This window comes from Oreochromis aureus, linkage group 23 (assembly GCF_013358895.1).
Source record: "Oreochromis aureus strain Israel breed Guangdong linkage group 23, ZZ_aureus, whole genome shotgun sequence".
In the NCBI taxonomy this organism is placed as follows: domain Eukaryota; kingdom Metazoa; phylum Chordata; class Actinopteri; order Cichliformes; family Cichlidae; genus Oreochromis; species Oreochromis aureus.
This window is the reverse complement of record NC_052963.1, coordinates 28472666-28490585: the sequence shown is the minus strand read 5'-3', so window position 1 is coordinate 28490585 and position 17920 is coordinate 28472666. Positions and strand designations below refer to the sequence as shown.

The window sequence follows — 17920 nt, the reverse complement described above, 5'->3', positions numbered from 1 at the left end:
TGATACACTGGAAAATAACTAAAGCATCTAGAAGTATCTTAAGAATAACTGCTTATTGTATTAAAAGCTCATTAGAACATTGAAAGGGTAATGGAGACTCCCTGATATCGAAAATATTTACCTGGTGAGATCTCGGCCACTGCATCTCCAGTCTGAGTGGTCGGCGTCTCCGAGCTACAAGACAAACAGAGACAAAACGCAAAGCATTTAGCAAAAACGTGATTTATCTCCTCCAGCACTCAGCTGAGAGAAACATAATTTTACCAGTAGGACAGTGCTAGCTTCTTTAATACTAATGCTTTAATACGTCTGGTTTTTTTGTCCTCTTCTGTGATGGTGTGCTGTGAAGTCTAACTTTGTTCAGTAAAATAAGATTCTATGTGCTACAAAAGACACATAAAGCATGATAATGTGACTTCTAAAGGGGAACATCATCTGTTTTAAGGTCTCTATGTCCTTCCTGTTTCCCAGTTTAGTGAGAAGAACAATTTTAAAGTCTCGTATTTATGTCCAACTTTTACCAAACCCTACAACTCCACAAACCCTGGAGCCTCATCCATTGTCAATGTACACAAAACATCTGTGAATCCTTAAAATAGTTGGCATTCCCCTTTAAATTCATTAAACTGCAACCATTCCCATGCAGCTGGACTGAGGCATTTTTATTAACAAAAACCACACAACTGTAAAATAAATAAATAAACGTGCAGCAAGCCAAAGAAAGCACAGATGATAAACAAGTCGTGCACGCGAGCACTCCACTTTCTTTTCTCCGAACTCTAAAACTGGCCAGCGTCCGGCACAGGGCAAAAAGCAGCAAAGCTCAGTTTTCTGTCTCTGGGTTGGAGTCATTAAAGCTCTTCAAAAACTCTAGATTAGATTAAAGTTTACTTTTTTATTTATTTTCTGCTCTGATATATTTAGATCTTAGTGCTAATGCCAACAAACACTGTCAGATATAGTGTTAAATAATGAGTTAACCACTGTTCTTTCAACTGTCTGAATTACATCATGCATTTATTTACTACACGCAGCTCAGAAAGTCTGTTTGCCCCTCGGCTGGCTTCCAGAAAAGGGGGCGGGGGTACTTACAGTACAATGTCAATCACATGTGTTTAATCTCTGTAATATTCTCGATATTTATATTTGTATATATATTAGGACTTGACTTAACTTTCTAATATATTGTATTATTTAATTTAGTTCAGTCTTTTACTCTCCGTATTGTCTTGGAGCAACTTCCTTAGAAATGTATAAAGTATTCTGATTCTGAAGGGCTGCATAGAGATTCAGTATATGATAAATAATAAGTAATAAGTTCTGAAGTCCCAGAGTCAGAATACAGAGCACTAAATTAGCAAAAGAGGCTCCCTAATTCCACTGCTTGACTCCAGCCCAGCTCTGTGGTTGGTGTTCAGTGTCTGCAGGCCTACCTGCATGGAGTAGGGCTGATGGGCACACTGCAGCAGGTGATCAAACACAACATAGATGTAAATACACAACCACCACTTTTAGTTTTTGAACTAATCACTGCTGGTACAAAAAGTCTAACAAACCATTTACTTCAGTGTCAGGTCCTCAGAAATCTTATTGATTTAATCACGATTAAACTTAATTTAATACTGTTAGGCTATACATAGTGCATAAACTCATAATTTGCTTTGAACTAGTGTTGTAAAATGTGTTGTGTTGAAGTGAGATATTTTATTTTAAAGACCACAGACTTATTAAGTTAAAAATAATGTTATAGGAAAGCAATAAACTATGAATTACATGTATCCATCCATTCTCTTCCACTTATCCAATTCAGGGTGGCAGGGAGCTGGAGCCTATCCCAGCTATCATAGGGCGAGGGGCAGGGTACACCCTGGACAGGTCGCCAGTCTGTTGCTGGGCCAACACATAGAGACAGACAACCATTCTCACTCACATTCACACCTATGGGTAATTTAGAGTCAACAATTAACCTTACCCCACTGACTGCATGTCTTTGGACTGTGGGAGGAAGCCGGACTACCCAAGCAAATATGGAGAGAACATGCAAAGTCCACACAGAAAGACCCTGATGGTTGAATTACACTTAGGACTTTTTTGCTGTGAGGCAACCATGCTAACCCCTGTGCGACCGTGCTGCTGAATTGCATGTAGACTGTTTATAATTAGCAGTATTATTAAAATTGTTGATTAAGGTGTTTTGTTGCTTGAAAGCTTTCATAGTTCAAATCGTTAATTAGTCCTGTCTGACCTGACAACATTATTTACTGTTTTTTACTTTTTAAGAAATCCATGGACATGACACGTCACTTAGTGATTTGTTAAATTTATATTTGTACAGTTTACACAATAACACATTTGACTGTCTAATTGCTGGTAACTTACATGTTCATTGGAGCAACCAGAGCAACTCTCTGAAATACAGAAAAACACATAATCAGCAAAGAATATCACCAAAATGTACAACTTCTCAAAGGAGCACGAACATGGTTTGTTTTAGCCTGTTAATTTTAATTTAATGTGGAAGAGGAAGAATGGAAAACCAGCAATCTTCTTTTTGTAAATGTGTAATAATGAGAAGAGTGGAGAATAAAACACTTTGCACCATTACCACTATCTGAAAGCAGGGCTGCAACTTATAAACATTTTTATTACTGTTTAAGATATCAATTAATGGATCAATTAATAGTTTTAGTGGTGTTCTTACACTCCTGATGAGGCTTCGGTGCTCCTCCGATTGGCTGAAGAATCTGCCAATGTCCATGACACTGATGGAGCCATCCATGCAGCGGCTCACCCAGCCCTGGTACTCATCCCGCTCTGGCAGCCGATCCCAGAAGATCTTAAAGGCCTCCCAAACTGTCTCCTGACACACTAAAACACACAGAGACACCAATTACTGAAGATAATAAGATCCTGAAAGGTAAAACTTACTGTTGGGTCCACATTAAAAAACAAAAGTTGTCTGTAAGGCTGTCATTTGTCAGGTTTGTGGTCCTCACAAAGCTACATGACTATTTTAGACGTAATCTTGCCCTAACAAGCAGCTTTTGGTCTGCCTCCATTTTTTTACTTCAACATCTAATAGCACCCCTGCAAGCTCTGACTGATAGGACTTTTAACCTATATGTGACGTAATGTAAATGTGAAAACTCAACAGGTAAATCATATCAACCCTCAAGTCTGAAGAGAAGAGGAATGTGTTTATTATGTATTTACTGTGTTGATACTTGCAGAAGGGCTAGCTGCCTTTTATTTTTACTTATATGGACATTGGATACATCTTTTCTTGAGCGAGTTAAAAATCCCTTTACAGTAAGAATAAGTGAATATTTTCCATAAGCTGCTGTGATATTTTCCCAGATTTTTTCACTCAAATAATACTTGAATACATTTGTGAAAGAGTCCAAAAGATTTCTTTGGGGATGAAAGGGAAATTATCACAGAGGAATCTGCAAAAAGACCCGAGTTGGTCGAAAACAACGGAAATCAAAAAGAGACTAAAATTAGACTATAAATTTATATAAATATCTGTAATTCCATATGATTAGAGGCTTCTTTAGATAGTGCTCTGATATTGAACCAAGTGGAGCACCTGACCCGTACTACCAATGTGCAAGTGTTTTTGAGAGGGTACAACATTTCCATACTATAAATCAGGTTCACATCAAAAGCAACTACATTTTAAAAACACCTCTGTCTTCAGGCCAAGACAGATTCAATCCAAGATCCATCCACAGCAGACCAACAAAAAAGACACTGTGCTGCTTCTATTTGTTGCTTTCTGTCACTTTGAACATATTTGTTAATGCTAATCTCCTGGGGCTACAATGGACATATAGTAGTTGTAGTAAGTTACATAGTAATGTGAATGTGCTCAAAGAAATCAATGAATCTGAAGAGAAAGAGTGGAATGGAAAAGAAACAAGGCCTAAAAAGAGCTGTTTCTTCCACAATGTCACATTGCTGGTGCTTTATACAGAGTTTGAACCAAGATTACCCCCCCCCCCCTCAAAAAAAAAAACTGAATGTGTGAATGTGCTTAAGGGGTTGGTAGTTACTGATGTGGGATTAGTTTTAGTTAGCATCATGCCAGCAGAAACCACGTCCGAACGTTGATGAAATCATAAGCATAACTAATTTTAATGTTATAATCAAGCAGATGAGACAGGAACAGTACGTGATCAGCGAAATTGAAATCAATGAACAAATTCCAGCAATGAAGGTCAGACAAAAGCATCAGTATAAACGAGGAAATACTTTTTTTGTTTCTGGCATCAGAGAAAAAGAAACGCAGATGTTTCATTTGCTATTTAATTAAAAAAAAATTATGTTCTGTACAAAATGTCATTTATGAGTCTGTTTTTAATGAATTCAATCAAATCAACAGTTAGATTATGAAGCATATGAAAGAAGTCTTTTCATGCCAAAAGCATTCAATGCTTGTTTCTGAAACCTTTCTTGTTGTGTTTACTCTGGGCTTTTCTTTCCCAATTATTACTGATCATTGTGTTATTTTAATATGTTCAGGTTATGAGACAGATGAATTATGAAGCTGTTGTATTTGTGGTTCTTTGTGTGTTTGAGTGCATTGTGTTAAATCCTGTTGCATGACTCCTGCCAACATTTTTTGTAACAGCAATAAAGTTAATTTAGCTCATGTGTTGGTCCAGTTTGCTTTGGCTCATGTTGCTGCTATTTAAAAAAAAAATCTGAACTTTTTAATGATTGTTCTGTTTCTTTTGACCCAAATAGAGACTAGGACACACAGAGACATGTTTTCACTGTAATAAATGTTTGAAGCTGATTGTTCACCTTGGATCCATGTGAGCTTTACTCGGTGGTTTCTTTAAGTGCTTATGTCTGTGTTGTTGTGTTAAGGCCTAAACCATAGCTAGACTTAAATACAGAGAGATGTTTTTTGATTGATATAGAGTGATAAACTTGATTAAAGTAGAGATTTGACTTAGTTTCTCATGCTTTAAATCTGCTCAGGAAATCCCAGCAACTCAACACGATTGACAGAACTGAAACCAAAAGGCTGAACTTGAAGCTGATGGGCTTGTTAAGAAACAGTGCATCTGGCGTTGCATGACCTCTGACCTCTGCCGCAGAGGTGACAGCAGACTTGCTACTTAAGCTTATGCTTGGATCAGAGCCTGAGTGAAAACGCTCTAGCTTTGAAGAGAAGATGAAGGGGAAAACCTTGTCGCCTGCAGGCACAAATATCAGAATAAAGGCAGGTGAATCGAAAGAAGTGCAGATGGGCGGAGAGACGTACCTCTGAGATGGAAGTAGCTGAGGTGGTTCGCAATAGCTTGGTCGAACGTCTCCTGAGAGCAAAGCTTTACTCCACTGGGAAACAAGACGTCCCTCTTCCTTCGAGTTAGAGCGGCGTGTCGTCTGTATAACAACTCATCAGAGCCTGCCACTGGCTCCCCTGTAGATTCTCCACTCTCCTCTAAACCCACCTCCAGCTCAAAGGTGGCATCTGTGGTTTAAACAGTGCTTTATACTTAATATTAAGAACAGCTAAAGTACATGGTACTGCTTCACAGGTACCTGACTGTTACCTTAAAGTTACTTCATATTTAAAAACAAATTATAGGTTCTGTTTTTGTCAGTTTTTTTTTTTCTGTTAGGACTGGAACTAACAGTGCTTTAAATTGTAATCACCTAATCAAAATATTTGCCAAATAGCCTTCTGTTGACTGACTAGCTGATAAATCAGTTGATTTTAAAGAAGCAGACATTTAAATTTCTCATTCACTTTCATTTCAATAATTGTGGAAGTTACCCAAAAGACAAAGTTTACTGTTGCAGTTTGAGTCTGACCTCATTTTAACATAGTAAAAGTTACCACACTGAGTACCAGAAGTATAATTCTATTGTATTTTCCTACTTAAACTCTATCCCATCCTTCCCATTTTTAATGTGTCACTGGTCTTCCTTTGATGGTCCATTTGAGGGCCACACCTCCCCAGATTAGGAGCCGCTGATTAAAATGGCTCCAGCAGGAAAACACTACTGAAGATTTGATGTGTCAGGATCAATAATCTGATCAAAGTAAATAGAATTAGTGCTACTCCAAACTTTTACTTGACTGATGGTGCTGTTTTTCCCCTGTTATGCAATGCTTCAGCACATACTAAAACATTTTTATTAAAAGAATCAAAACATGTGAAACATCGGTCATGACTTTTACTGTGATATTTTGCTGATGACACTGTGCTTTTACTTTGTAAAGTAGCACTATTATTCAGAGCATTTTATCAATAAAAGGAAAGAAATAACTGTTAATAACATCTTCATACAGACCTGTTTCCATGTACAAGCAGTATGAAAGCAGCATGGCCCAAAGCACCCACATCACCAGCTTCCCACACTTTCCAGCCATTTCTCAAGAAAAACCTCCCCCAAAGATCCACCCCGGATTCGCTGCTCCTTATTTCCACGTCCTCAGCTCATCAGCAGCTTCCTGCTCATCCATCCACCAGATCTCATGGCAGAAGAAATAGAAAAAGAGAAGACAAAAGAGGTCCTAAAGTGTGTGTTGTCTCCAGGCCGCTTCCTCTCAGGTGAGCAGATGGGACTTTGCTGCTGCTGCCGGAGATTTTTTTCCTCTTCGCTCTAATCCTATTTGTTAAGCTGCTGGAGTGGATGACTGTCAGAGCCACGGTGCGACGGGCCAGTCAGAAGGAAATCAAACAAACAGGCTGTGTCGGGCAAGGAGACAGTGCTCAGGGTTCAAACTTAGTGGTAAAATATAGAGTTAAGCCCAAGAAAATGTGAGGCGACAGGTTAAATCCAGACCTAGGTAACAACATTAACCACCACAACCATGCTGACAGAAACAGAAAATAATCCTAAATAACAAATGACTGGGAAAAAAAATATGAAGCCCTGTCAGATAATCCAGTTTATTTTATTTTGTTTTTGTGCTCAAATGCAGCTCTTTAAAGTCCAAGATACATTATCATTAAAATAAATCTTCTACAAAAAAGGTAATTTTCAAAACAACTGACATTTGTGAAGGAAAGGTTCTTCTGTGGTGCAGCCAGAATGATGATGACCATAAATGATCCTTTCCTTTATTTTTCTAGGAGCACATTTCATTTCCACTAAGACAAAGTCGTTGGCTGATTCCAGCTACAATCCAACTGAAATGCACCACAAGTCAGTCAAAATCAATGTACAATCCAGCAATAATCCAGCTAGATTGCATCAGAAGTCATTAACCAGAATAGGTCCATAATACAGTTTGAGACCAGTTTGAATTCAGATGGAATCCTACCAAAGTCTAGTCTGATTCCATTTTTAGCTCAGTGATTGTTATGTCTAAAATATCTTGCATTTATTTTCTAGAGCTGCATACATTTCCTCTTCACTAAGAAAAAAAATTGCTGTCTGAATTCATCTACAATCCAGCCTGGTGAAATACTAACATGTCTGATTCTAATAATGACCCTAAATCAGTCTTCTATTTATATTTATGGGATCAAGTCCGTTAAGGCAACTTTGTATCTAGAATGGATCATACAAGAATCCAGCGACTGAGCTGAGATTGAGTGGTTGCGTTGAGTGGTGTTTTATAGTCACATTTCTGATCCAATAGGACAAAGTGTCTGATTCCAGCCACAATCCAGCCAGATTACAATGAAAACTCACAAAGGATGTAGCCATAATCCAGTCAATCCATCTGAATTGACTGGTTGTATAAGTGACCATGCATCCTGTATATATTTTTCTGCAGTTATGTCCACTGATTCAAATTTTCCAGCAGAATCCAGTCAGAAATCAGCAACGTTCCAGCTAGATTACAGCCAAAATCCAACCAGTACATGGTTTCAGTCCAACCCATCCATCTTAAATCCAGATGAAGTCAGTGGTGGCAGTGACAACCATAAATATGTCATATGTTTATTTTTCCTCGGGTAACATTACAGTCTTCACAGTCATTTAAAAAAAAGAAAGAAAAAAAAAACATTTAAGTGACACTAAATATAAAATAAATTCTCAAAAGCTCCTGAGAGCATGAATAACCCAGTCATCAGTCTTTACTCAGATTACTTTGTTAGGTTTTGCATTTTTCAGATTATCCATAAGGTTTAAATGATTTATTCATCGTATTTTTTATGATTTCAGCAGAAAGTGCTAACATGTTAAAAGTTAAGCTCACACTCTGTTTCAATACCATTTTAATCAAAATCTTTCTGTAATTTAACATTTTTGCAGTGAATAACGAAAAATAATAAAAAAATCTACAATACATGAAAAAAGAAAAATCAAACCACTTAATTTTGCATTACATGTCACATGTCCATATTAACATAATTTACATGAAATATACAAAAATTATATGTATTATTATCTTTACATGATCTATTTTATTATATAGATACGTTCTACAGACACAGTGAAGAAACCTCTAAAGAAATATGCAGGTTGAATGAAAAACAAACGGAGAAGGATTTATTCGAGCTATGACTTACAGTTTTCCGTTTTCAGGGCTCACTTAGATTATTTTGGGAGGTCTCATAGCGACCATAAATCTGTCTAATCTCAACCTCCCATCGCTAAGATTAACTGGTTCTATGGCCTAAAAAAGGTCAGTCAATCAGTTCAGAGTCAAACCAGGACCAGAACCAGAGAAGAGACAGAACAGAGCCCCATTGAATCCAGGACCAAGGCCCAAACAAAAGAGGGTTGGACCAAGGCTAGATGTAAGAGATACTAGAGTCCATCCAAGGCCAGGACCAACAGAGGGCCACACTGGGCTGGACTATGACTCAGGAGTCAGGGGCTCCCTAACCAGAGCCAACCAGAACCAAAAAGAGACCAAACTGGGCTGAACTGATGTCAGACCAAGGCCAGACAACAAACACAGGAGAGCACAGGCCAACATTTCTAAGGTGTTTTTAATGTTTTTAAATTTTAACAAGTTTATTTTGGTTAGAAAACTTTATTCTCTCAGTTTTCTGACAGCCGTTACGTTGACATGCAGCGGCTCTATGGAGCGTCCCACCTCAGTTAAAAAAGTTTTTTTGGGCTCCATAGAGGTGAGTAATTAGCAGTCATTATGCTCATCCACTAATCTTGGCCTCTACTGTGGCGCTCCTGTCTTTAAATGTATAAGCCCTCCTTGAGGCCGGCGCCCCCTCCTGTCTGATCCACTTAATAAGCGGTAAGCTGATTGGTTCTCAGTGGGGAGGCACTCAGCTAAAACCACAGATTACCCAACTAGCCCACACAATCGAACGCACACAAAAGCAGACATAAACAGGTTTTTACACAGACACAGAAATAAAAACATATCGCATTATGTTCGAACAGGAGACAACTAAAATATGAAGGAAAATAAATTTAAAAAGTGGATTAAAGAAGTCGGAATGCTAGAAAACACCAAGACACTCGCTGGTAGTAACCCAGTGACCTCTGACCCCAGCTTAGACAAACACCAAGGACACACTCTCCTCACTTCACTCACAACTGATTACCAATTAATTCACCAATTACACGTTTCACTCTGCAGCACGCCAGCTCCAGGCTTTCAAAATAAGAGCCTCACATTGTAAAATTTAAATAAATACTTTTATTTTAAAAACCAGGAAGTGTCAGTAAAAATTTATGTACATTCACAGACATATAGTTTGACTCTGAGTGAAACAGGAAGCAGTCAATGAAGCAGCAGCAGCGGCGGCGGCAAGTTAGCGGCTCGGCGACGGTTTTGGCTCCTCCTCCTTCAGCTGACTCTGGTGCAAACTCATGATTAGACTTCGGATCTCATCGCGCTTCTGTCGCGCTCGCTGCCGCGGAAACCAGCTCTCCAACCGCAGAGGGATGTCAAAGTGCACCACGGGGTTCTGGAGGAGCCAATCAGAGAGCTCGATTTAGCCTCAGACCATCAGGACATCAGACAGAGCGCACCATGAAGACGATAACAGAGCAACGCGGAAAAAAAAAAGCACGTTTCTGTAAGTTTATAATAATTCAAATATTATTTTTAGTCATAATGTCAGAATAACGCACTTGAAATACGATTCAATACATTTACCCCCAAAAACATAACAAATAAAAGGAATTTAATTAATATTTTCTTTATCAGCATCATTCTGTGATTTATGTTTCTGTGTTTATGTTGTATGTAACAACATAAACACATTTATGTTGTTATTTTTCACATATTTTAATAGAATTTTTACTGTGTGGTAAATATTATTCTGATACAATTTATTTAAAAAATGACAAAAATAAATAATTATTTGGAGATTTTTTTTAACATTTTTATAATTACAATTTATTGTTTTCTAGATAATTAAATACATTCTTGATATGCTTCACACAGTTTATTACTCTTTTGTTCTCTGTATCTTTTGTTAATATTTTACTAAAAACATTCACACCTGTGAACACCTGTGTGTGTGTGTGTGTGTGTTCACCTGTAAGAAGCTCTCGACGTACTGCAGCAGGTAGAGTCCACAGTCGCTGCTGTTGTCCTGCTGAGGGACTTTGCAGTTGAAGCTCTTCATTGTGTCGGACGTGAACAGACGAGGCGACTTCCTGCGGACCTCCCACTCCACCTGCAGGTAGCTGAACAGAGCAAAGACCAGCTCGCTGAGTCACAGTTAAATATGTTCAAATACCACAGGGACGTGAAAGCAACTGTGACGCTAACATAAAACCCCCAAAATTTTTACTCAGTGAAACTAAGTCTGAACGTGATCAATTGATCAATAATATTCCCTCACTTTATTAATCTGCAATTGACATTGACTTAGGTGATTGTGTTGACATCATAATACCTTTTAATTAATTTTTGGTGCATGTATTAAGCATTTCTTTCATTATTTATTTATTTATTTTTTGTACTTTTTATTTAATTCTTTATATAATATTATTACATTTAATAATATTACCGTATTTTTCAGACCATGAGGTGCACCGAATCATAAGGCGCATTAAGCGAAACAAAACAGTCAGATAAGTCAAACTTTACTCAACTCCTTCTTCCTTCCTCCACTTCCGTACCATTGATTCATTAATGTTGAATTCTCTTGCAGCTGCTCTATTCCCATGTTGTTATCCAGTATATTAATGACTAACCTTATATTGTGGATGGATTATCTCAGTTGTTCTCCTGACTGAAGTTTGGTCCGTTTACAGCATCATGCCATGCGATTGCATTTGTCCCTAACTATCAGGAACCCTCTGGAACTTTTATTGAGTGGAAAAAAGTTAGCATTCATCCACCAGCTTTACTGTGTTTATGTTATGCTAACATAGCTGTGTCGCTAACCATCACGTAGCACATCATTATATACCAGCTGGCCCAACTTCAGCAACCCTAAAAAAAAAGTCACTGCTGTTTAGTTTTGTCTTCATTTATGTTGGAAGTGACAGCAGAGCTGTATGTTTTAATTTTTTCAGAAATCTCTGTCAGAACATGCTATATCATGTTTAGGTGGAAACTAGCAAGCTAACTTCCTGCTAACTTCTAACTCCCATTAAATTTAATAAATTCTGTTTTCATGGATGCCTGGATCCATCCATCCATTTGCTTCTGCTTATCCTTTTCAGGGTCGCGGGGGGCGCTGGAGCCTATCCCAGCTGTCATAGGGCGAGAGGCGGGGTACACCCTGGACAGGTCGCCAGTCTGTCGCAGGGCCAACACACAGGGACAGACAACCATTCACACTCACAATCACACCTAGTGACAATTTCGATTATCCAATTAACCTATCCCCACAAGCTGCATGTCTTTGGACGGTGGGAGGAAGCCGGAGTACCCGGAGGGAACCCACGCAAACACGGGGAGAACATGCAAACTCCACACAGAAAGACCCCGGCCTGATGGTGGAATTGAACTCAGGACTTTCTTCCTGTGCGGCAACAGTGCTAACCACCGTGCTGCCCAAAATGTTGCTGTGAGCAGGATTCGAACCTGGCCTTCCTAGTCTCAAGGCGGCTACTCATCTCACTGAGCCAAACTCATGCCTGGATGTTAAACTTAATTGTTACACCTGGTAAAGCAGCAACGCTGATCATTTTATTAAAGATGAAAGAATTTAGACAGTTTTTAACTCTCAGTGATGCTGCAGTGTTCATTTGACTTTGGGACCTGAAGCGGACGGAGTTTTGGACCCAGATTACTCCGTGAGGCTCCTGACTACGGTAGCCGCAATGCTCCAACAATCCATCAAGTGGTGCGGCTTCGTAGCTTACCAAAGTCGTACTAAAACCTTTTTTGACAGAGTTTTGAGCGCCGTGTTCCACATAAAATCAGTTTAAAAATATTTTAATTACGTCAACTATATTAATATTAAATATTTCATTAAAAATTAATATAACATAACTAATAAATGTGGGTTTGGTTTGTTTTCTGTCCTCTGTGCCTGCTGATGTGCGTGCTGAGGTGGAACTCACTCTCTGATGAGTCTGCAGACGTTGTCGTGGTACGACAGTTTCAGTGAGTCCATGACCAGGATGCACGGCCTGCAAACGATGAGAGCGTTACACAACAATGGAAGAAAACTGGACAAACTGCAAATAATTTAAAAAAAAAAAAAAAAAAAAAAAATGAAAACGGTCCACAAATATGACTGCACAAAAAAGGAATAAAAACTGGGAAAAAATGGAAATCTGCATGAAATGTCACAAAAGTAATAAGAAAAAGCAAATAAACTGAAGAAAAATGAAGAAAAACATTAAAAAAAACGGCATCATTGACATGTGTCTGGTAAAATAAGGAACAGAAACCTCCGTGATTGAAACCAAATTATGTATAAACTTGATAAAATCGCCATATGTGCAGAAAAAGTGACCGGTTAAATAAAAATACTAGAATAAAATCTGATCATTTCTGATTGATTTCGATGTAAAATGTCATGTGGGTGAACTCTGACCTCTTTAAGACTGTGTCCTTCTTCCAGCCCTGCTCACTGGACTCCTGCAAACACACAACACAGTTACTCAAACACAGGATTTTAAAACAATAACGGAGACAAACATCTCAATGATTGTAAAGAACACTGCATCTCCTCCTCTTCAGCAGCATCAACTAACCATCACATTTCACATTCAACACAAAGGTCAGCCCATGTTTTCCCAAACAGATCTCACTAGAAGATTCAACACTGAACTGATCGTCTGAGCCAAAGAAACTGTGTGAAGTAATGAATGTGCAGCATGAAATCTCAGAGAGAATCAGTTTTACATAAATATAAATAAATAATGTCGTCACAGCTGTACGAAATGAGGTGGAAACCCTCCACAGACTGAGGACACCTGCTGCAGTTTGGTGGATTTACAGTCTGTACCTACACTTTAAATACCAGCTACTGCTTAATTACTGTGAAACCAGCAGGAACTTTCACATGTAATTACAGTTTACTACAATCAACTTCACACCTAAAGTGAAAAAGTACATTTAAACTGTAATTAAAGGGTAGTCAAGTTCAAGTTTAATTACAATAAAGTTACTGCTCATCAGTCTGTGTAATCAGTGGAGCTGATCTATAATTACAGTATGTTTACACTGTACTTACAGTATATGTGTATTATAATTAAAGTGTAATTGCCATAAATAAAGTGCCTATGAAATTAGTCCTGTATTTACAGTCATAGTATATGTTGGTTGCTTTTTTTTCCAGTAACTTTCCCCATTGCCAGGTTTCAAAAATGGCATTTTTCTGATTTTGAGACACTCACGACTCATCGAGTGACACCACTGATTAGCCAGTCAGTGACATGGAGTCTGTTGACGTCACATTCTCAGATCAGCTCAGAACACTTAGAGCAGAACACTTACTGGAAAAATGGTTATTTGTTGCTGACGGCAGGTTGCCAGTGGACATTTCAGGCTCTGGTAGCCTAGGTAACCATTTGATGCATTTGATGCTCACCTCAAAGTTGAGAAACATTTTAGACCCACCCATGTCGCAACCTGAATGTCACCAGCTTTCTGTGGTCATGATACGAGTAGATATTTACACCACACTGAAAGCGATGACAGTCTATCTACAGTGAACTTACTGGTGGCTGCTGCGATACGAGACTAGAGTTTGGTTTTTCAGCAGCTCCGGATTTCCCTGCAACAACAACAAAAACACGTTCAAGTCTTCACGAGCAGCTCTAAATAAAACTACATGTGAGGTTAAACATAGAACACCAAAGGAAAAAAATGAAGATCAATGAATGAAACGGAAAGATGGTAAAAAAGGAGAAATAAGCACAGATGATGAACCAGATGTGACCTCCAGTTTACTACGAGCTGATTTATAGACAATAAAGATTCAGAAATGTCCAAATGGGTCTTTAGTGGAGAACATATTTAAGTCTGGAACATTTAATCCTTTAATTTTGGGTGTCAACTTCGAGCATGGTGTTTTAATCAGCGCTGGCGAACATCGTGCCCCAAATACCCTAAAACGCTGCCTCCCAGAGGAACGTAAACACCAGCACGTCTGGTGCCCATTAGAGACGCTCTGCTGAACATGACCAAAGCCACCAGACAGCTTTCATTCAGCCACTGAGACAAAAACCAGGTCAGCTCACCTGCTCGCCTCTGAAACTCCTCGTACCGAGCCTCCTCCAGACCCGGGAAACACACCACCACCAGGTACCAGTGAGCTCTGCCAACACAAAACCACAACATACAGCTGAGGAGAGACGGGCAGAACAACCCAAAACCAAAGCTAAAAACACCCACACACACTCAGACTTTCAATATTAAAAAAAAAAAAAAAAAAAAAAGAGAAAAAAAGACAAGACTGGAAAAATGTGGTACAACTGAGCTTGTACAGAAAAAAAAAAAAAAAAAGAATGTGTAAGAAATCAAAAATATACAAAATAATTAAAAAGGTCGAAGAAAAAAAAAAGGACATTTTGCACTAAAAAGTTTCATAAAATACCAGTAAAAAAATAAAAAAAATAATTTAAAAAACTGAATTGAAAGGACTGAAAACAATAAAAAAAATTTTTTATAAAATTAAAGTAGTGGCTACCAAATAAATACATGTGTTAAAAAAAAAAAATGTCCCAGAAGAAAGAAAACCAAAAAAAAACTGCATATAAAAATGGCACAAAACCAAAAGAAAAATGGCCAAAAATTGTGAAATATCACATAAAAATTGAAAAAAAAAACAAAACAAAAAAAAAAAACAACGCCTAACATTTTTTATAATTACATAAACAAAACAACAAAAATAACAGGGAACTACTTAAAAAAAAAAATATACCGTATACATAAAACATTTTAAAAAAATGTTAAAAATAATGAAATAAAGTGAAAAAAAAAATGGAGATAGTCCCACCTAACCCCCTCAAAATCAGCAGACATTTTATTCAACAGTAATAATAAAAAAATAATGTTAGTCTCTATTTTATAATAATTAATAATGGGACATTATGTTGGACATTATTGAAACTGTGACGTTGGTGCTGGGAGCTGCTCAGAGGAAAACAAAGCCAGGTTTTGTCTGTGGTCGTGACTCTGAGTGGGAGTTTAACTGATTTGGTTGGACTTTTTTTTTTTTTTTAGTTTAATGTGTTTTTCAGGCCTGAGTATTTCATGTGGATATCCGCTGTATGAACGTATGAAGATGCCACATTCACACTGCGCCTCTGAAAATATTCTCAGTGTGGAGGTAAAATGTCACCTGGCCTCGTTAAAAACACGAAGGAATGGTGCAAAGACGCCGTAAAAGCAGCCTGAGGTTTAAGATGTCCTGAGCAGGTCTGGATGTTAATGAGGACCCTGAGGGGGGGCGGGGCCTGGGGTCATAGTGGAGCGACAGTGGAGGAAGCGTCTCTGGTAAAGCCATCGCGTGCAGCCAGCTGGCAGGTACGCGCGCTGATGAGGTGCTCGAGTGCAGCTTTTATTGAAAAGTGGCGTCTCTGAATATGGGGCGAGGAGCTGAGGTCAGCGCGGGCGGCTCCAGGAGGTTTTATTCCAGCCGACCACAGCGCCACTGTGAAGGTGGAGGAGGAGAGGGACTTACTCTTGATTGACAGGCACGAACAGGAAGTCTTTGGTGAAAATGTCCACGTGGCGAGTCCACGTCTTCACCCGCTGGTGCCGTGTGTGACGGTCACTGAGGACACACGAGCACAGAGATACTCAAACAACTGAAACCTCGCACACCTTTTTAAAAAAAAGAAGAAAAAAAAAAAAAAAGAAGAGAGATGCACGCGCTTGCTCTTACGGGACATAGGGGGCGGTGCCCTCGCCAGCCGCTCGCCGTCTGCTCAGCTGCTTGTAAAAGAAGCTGCTGAAGACGTGACTCCTCTCAGCCACCGAGCTGCCAACGCCCTCCAGGAGGAGATACCTGCAGCACACAGAAGGAGGGGAGGGGGACCTCTGCAGGTGACCAACAGCTACTACAACCTCTGAAACCTCTGTGGGAGGCCGGCGGGGGAAGGATGGGAGAAGGAATCAGGGTTGGGGGGAGAAAACAGTGAAGGAATAGGGAAAAAAGAGGAAGGAGGGAAGGAAGTAATGAGAGAGGGAAGTAAAGAGGGAAGAAGGAAATAAAGTAGAAATGAAGGCAGAAGCAAGGAAGAATAAAAAAAGGGATGAGGATGAGTGGATGAAAGAAGGGAAGAATGCTGGACGGAAGGAATGAAGGAATCTGGGAAAGAGGTAAGGAATGAGGGAAGAAGGAAGGAAAAACAGAAGAAAAGAAGTGAAAGGAGGGAAGGAAGATAGGAAGAAGAAATTGGGGAAGGAAGTAAAGAGGAAAGTAAGGAAGTAAAAAAGAAGGATGATGGAGGGATGGAAGAAATAAAGGAGAGATCAAGGAGAAAAGGAAGTGAAGAAATGAAAGAAAGAAGGAAGAATGTAGAGAAAGCGTGAGGGAAAGAAAGAAGAAGCAAGAGGTTAGGGGGCAGGGAAAGAGGGGAGGAATGTAAAGAAAGCAAAAAGCAAAGGAAGCAAGGACAAGTGGACAAACTGACTTGAGGTAGAAGTCGATGATGACATCATTGAGGAACTCGCCAGCGTCCAGACAGGCCAGGTCCTCCTTGGTCACGGTGATGCGGCCTTTGCAGGGGGCCACGGGGTACTGGATCAGCCTGGAGACCAAACTCAGGGTTAAAGCCCATATATGTATAGTTTGTCCTGGTTATACTGGTTATACTGGTTTTACCTGGTGGGAAGACCAGCAGAGTTTAGGCTGGACTTGTTTCTCTGACCTCTGCTCAGCTGACTCGACCTCTGTCAGGAAACACACATCTGTGACGTTAAACCTAATTGTGACCTTTGACCTTTAATAGTAACGTTTTGTGACACACTGATTAGTTTGTGTATCAGGTTACAATCTGTGTCTCTTTATTTAATGATCTGTTTTCAACCATAACTTTTAGTCTCATAGTCTGTCCTGATGGCGTTCAGCGCCAGAGCAAGAGCAGAGGAGCTCAGAGGAGGTGAAGGGAGAGGAGGAGGCATCTCTTACCGTCGAGTGTCCCAGCAGTCTGAGGAGGTGCTGGTCCACAGGAGGAGGACAGCTGTGGAGGAGCAGCAGGCCGTTGGCCCAGTCCAGAGGGGAGGCTGGGCCCTCAGAGGTGGAGGGGGTGGCGACTTTGTACTCCTCCATGTCGAGGATGGAGGCCAGCAGGGCGGCCTGGAGCTCCTGCAGCTGCTCCTTCAATAGCAGGAGGATGAAGCAGCATGGAGGACCTGCAGAGAGCAGGAGATGCCAGGTTATCCAACACGAGTACATTAAAACCAGTTATAAACACACTGGTCCAGGATCAGCCCAGTCAGCCCAGCACTGTGATGTCATTGAGCACTGTGAGCCCAGTTGAACCAGTGTGAGCTCTTGTGTTCTCCCAGTAAACACCAGCAGCAGCTCTCTCTCTGTTTCCACCCGCAGGTCTTTCTGGCCCCGTACAGATGACCTCACAGCTGGAATCGGTACACTGTGCCTTC

The 17920-nt window shown here is 39.7% G+C and overlaps 1 protein-coding gene across 3 annotated transcripts in view; it reads right to left on the bottom strand.

The window, feature by feature from the left end:
• Nucleotides 1-7900: 7900 nt before the first annotated feature.
• LOC116329510 (sentrin-specific protease 7-like) overlaps nt 7901-17920 on the bottom strand; it is a 25649-nt gene continuing 15629 nt past the window's right edge. For all 3 annotated transcript variants that reach the window (XM_039606925.1, XM_039606926.1, XM_031751538.2), the window contains 11 exons: nt 17445-17668; nt 17139-17206; nt 16948-17064; nt 16197-16319; nt 15993-16085; nt 14548-14624; nt 14026-14081; nt 12897-12940; nt 12418-12486; nt 10434-10584; nt 7901-9857 (listed from right to left, as the gene is read on the bottom strand). In XM_039606925.1, coding sequence (XP_039462859.1) covers nt 9702-9857; nt 10434-10584; nt 12418-12486; nt 12897-12940; nt 14026-14081; nt 14548-14624; nt 15993-16085; nt 16197-16319; nt 16948-17064; nt 17139-17206; nt 17445-17668 — 1178 coding nt within the window. In that variant the 3' untranslated portion in view covers nt 7901-9701. The remainder of the gene's footprint in view (nt 9858-10433; nt 10585-12417; nt 12487-12896; nt 12941-14025; nt 14082-14547; nt 14625-15992; nt 16086-16196; nt 16320-16947; nt 17065-17138; nt 17207-17444; nt 17669-17920) is intronic.